General features: G+C 41.0%; 1 protein-coding gene across 1 annotated transcript; it reads right to left on the bottom strand.

Moving 5' to 3' along the window:
• Nucleotides 1-943: 943 nt before the first annotated feature.
• LOC134582692 (olfactory receptor 5AP2-like) lies at nucleotides 944-1864 on the bottom strand. The gene has a single exon (XM_063439339.1). The coding sequence runs from the start codon at nucleotides 1862-1864 to the stop codon at nucleotides 944-946; it is 921 nt and encodes a 306-aa protein (XP_063295409.1).
• Nucleotides 1865-2374: the final 510 nt, after the last annotated feature.

The raw sequence follows: 2374 nt of genomic DNA, 5'->3' as shown, positions 1-2374 counted from the left end.
TCCACCTGGGTGTCACCCTTGTTGGGAAACTTGCATAAAAGGCCAGTGTGCCTCCATTAAAATTCTATTCCTGCTTACCCTCAACAGAGTCTCATTTTGTGTGTGGGGGAAACGGCTGTATCTATCCTGGGGATTGCAATATCACTATACTCCCCAGGTATTATAATCACTAGCTCTTATAAGAGCTGTTCCTGCTACGCTCTCTGGGAATAGGAGAGGTCTGCCCACTGGAAGCTGGATCCCGGGCTTGGGTCCAGGGTGGGTGAAGGACACAGAGACCCTGATGCAGCTGGTGGAGTGCACTAGGAGCATCAATTGGCGAAGGCACTCGGTCGGAGTGCCAGGCGGTCCATCACAATACATTTACAGCAAAAGGATGGTTCAGCACAATACGTGCAATATAGTTAACATTTATGTGAAAAAAACTTCCCAAGAATCAAATTCAGCTTATGGATGGGTCCCAAAAATAACCAGTCAACACATACCTGCTGTGATGGAGATAATGGGGTGTTTTTCATTTCAACAAATAAAAATATCTAGATAAAAATATCTATTGTATTGATATTATTTAAATATATATTTAAAAAAATAGTTTTGTTAATTTAATAGGACTTTAGAATGAAAAAGTGCAGCAAGGGGGTTCAATGCAGATCAAAATATTGTTTGATTGCAACACTCAGGAAATGTGGAAGAAGTGAGCAGATTTTATAAAGCGTAGAATGATTTGAACGTCATTCAAAATGGCAACATGCGTCTTGCTCCGTTTAGGTGGTACAAGAAGACTCGGTGTATAATATCCAATTCTTCATACATGACAAGACCATAAAGGTTACTAACATTTACAAGGACTATTTCATAAAACATGAAAACCACAAAGAGAGAATTCCACTTTTTTGATTCAATGATTCGTTGATTTTATGAGATTTTGCATATACACTATTTTTCAAGAAAAATTCCTCCGTATTGATCCTTTGACATCTTTGTTTCTTATGCTGTAGATAATGGGGTTCAGCATTGGAGTTACGGCTGTGTAGATAATGGACACTGTCTTGTCTATCTCTGGGGAGTAAATAGAACGAGGTCGCAGATACATGAACATGATGGTGCCGTAGTAGAGAGCTACCACTGTGAGGTGGGAAGCGCAGGTGGAGAAAGCTTTATGCCGACCTTGGGAAGAGCGGATCTTCAGTATGGTGGAAATAACATGAACATATGAAATTAAAGTTAAACAAAACGAGCACATTGCAATGATCCCAGCAGAGATATACATTGCAATCTCATTCATTTGAGTATCCCTGCAAGATATTCTAAAGAAAGGTGGCATCTCGCAGAAGAAGTGGGTAATGTGGTGGGACCTACAATATGGCAGCTGGAAAGTGAGGACAACATGGATGGCAGAGTTCATAAAACAGACAGTCCAAGAACCAGCAGCCAGAGACCAGCACAATCTCCTGTTCATGATAAGATTGTAGTGTAATGGTTTACAGATGGCTGCGTATCGATCATAAGCCATTACCGCTAGTATCACACATTCAGTTGCTCCCAACGCTAAATGGAAGTACATCTGAGCTGCACATCCCAGCAAGGAGATACTTCTATCTTGAGACAAGGTGTTTATCAGGATTTTGGGAACTATGGTGGAAGAGAAGCAGATATCAATCAATGAGAGGTTACTGAGGAAGAAGTACATCGGGGTCTGTAACTTTGTATTGATTCTTACCACTATGATCAACAGGAGGTTTCCAGACAATGTGATTACATACATCACCAGGAATACAGAGAAGCAGATAGCTTGTAAAAGAGGGATATTGGCGAGCCCGAGGAGGATGAATCTAGTCTTAATGGTTTGGGTGGAGTTCTCCATGACACTCAACTGTCCAATTGGGGAGAAGAAAGTTAGAATCTTAATTAGAAGATATTTTGATGATTTTTGTCAAGAAATAAATATATAATGTGTAGATCTCACTTCCCATAATATTTCAGACACTGCCCGCTCATATAGTGCGTTCTTATATAACATGATTTTGTAAAATGTCATATCCGGTCTAAAAGTGTTTACGTCACCTAAACAACCCTGTTCTTGTACTTTTTGAAGTCGCAGGGATAATGGAGACCAATCATAAGTTAAGCAAGCCAATATAATTACAAAAAGAGAAGTCCTGCGCTCACTCCCATCACCACTGGGACGGCAGCAAGGACCACCGTACACATCAGCCCCAACACACAGCAAAAACCAAAGAAAAGAAAAAGTTACCTGCGCTCTCTCCTTAATCCCTATGTATATTTAGACAAATGGAGGTCATTTAGTTGCTCCAATGGCCATTGGAGGGAATGCCCGCCTGCTAATGTCAAGGCAGACCCCCCTAAGCGGGTC

The sequence above is a fragment of the Pelobates fuscus genome, chromosome 13 (genome assembly GCF_036172605.1).
Source record: "Pelobates fuscus isolate aPelFus1 chromosome 13, aPelFus1.pri, whole genome shotgun sequence".
Taxonomy (NCBI): Eukaryota; Metazoa; Chordata; class Amphibia; order Anura; family Pelobatidae; genus Pelobates; species Pelobates fuscus.
This window is presented reverse-complemented; position numbering and strand designations above follow the sequence as displayed.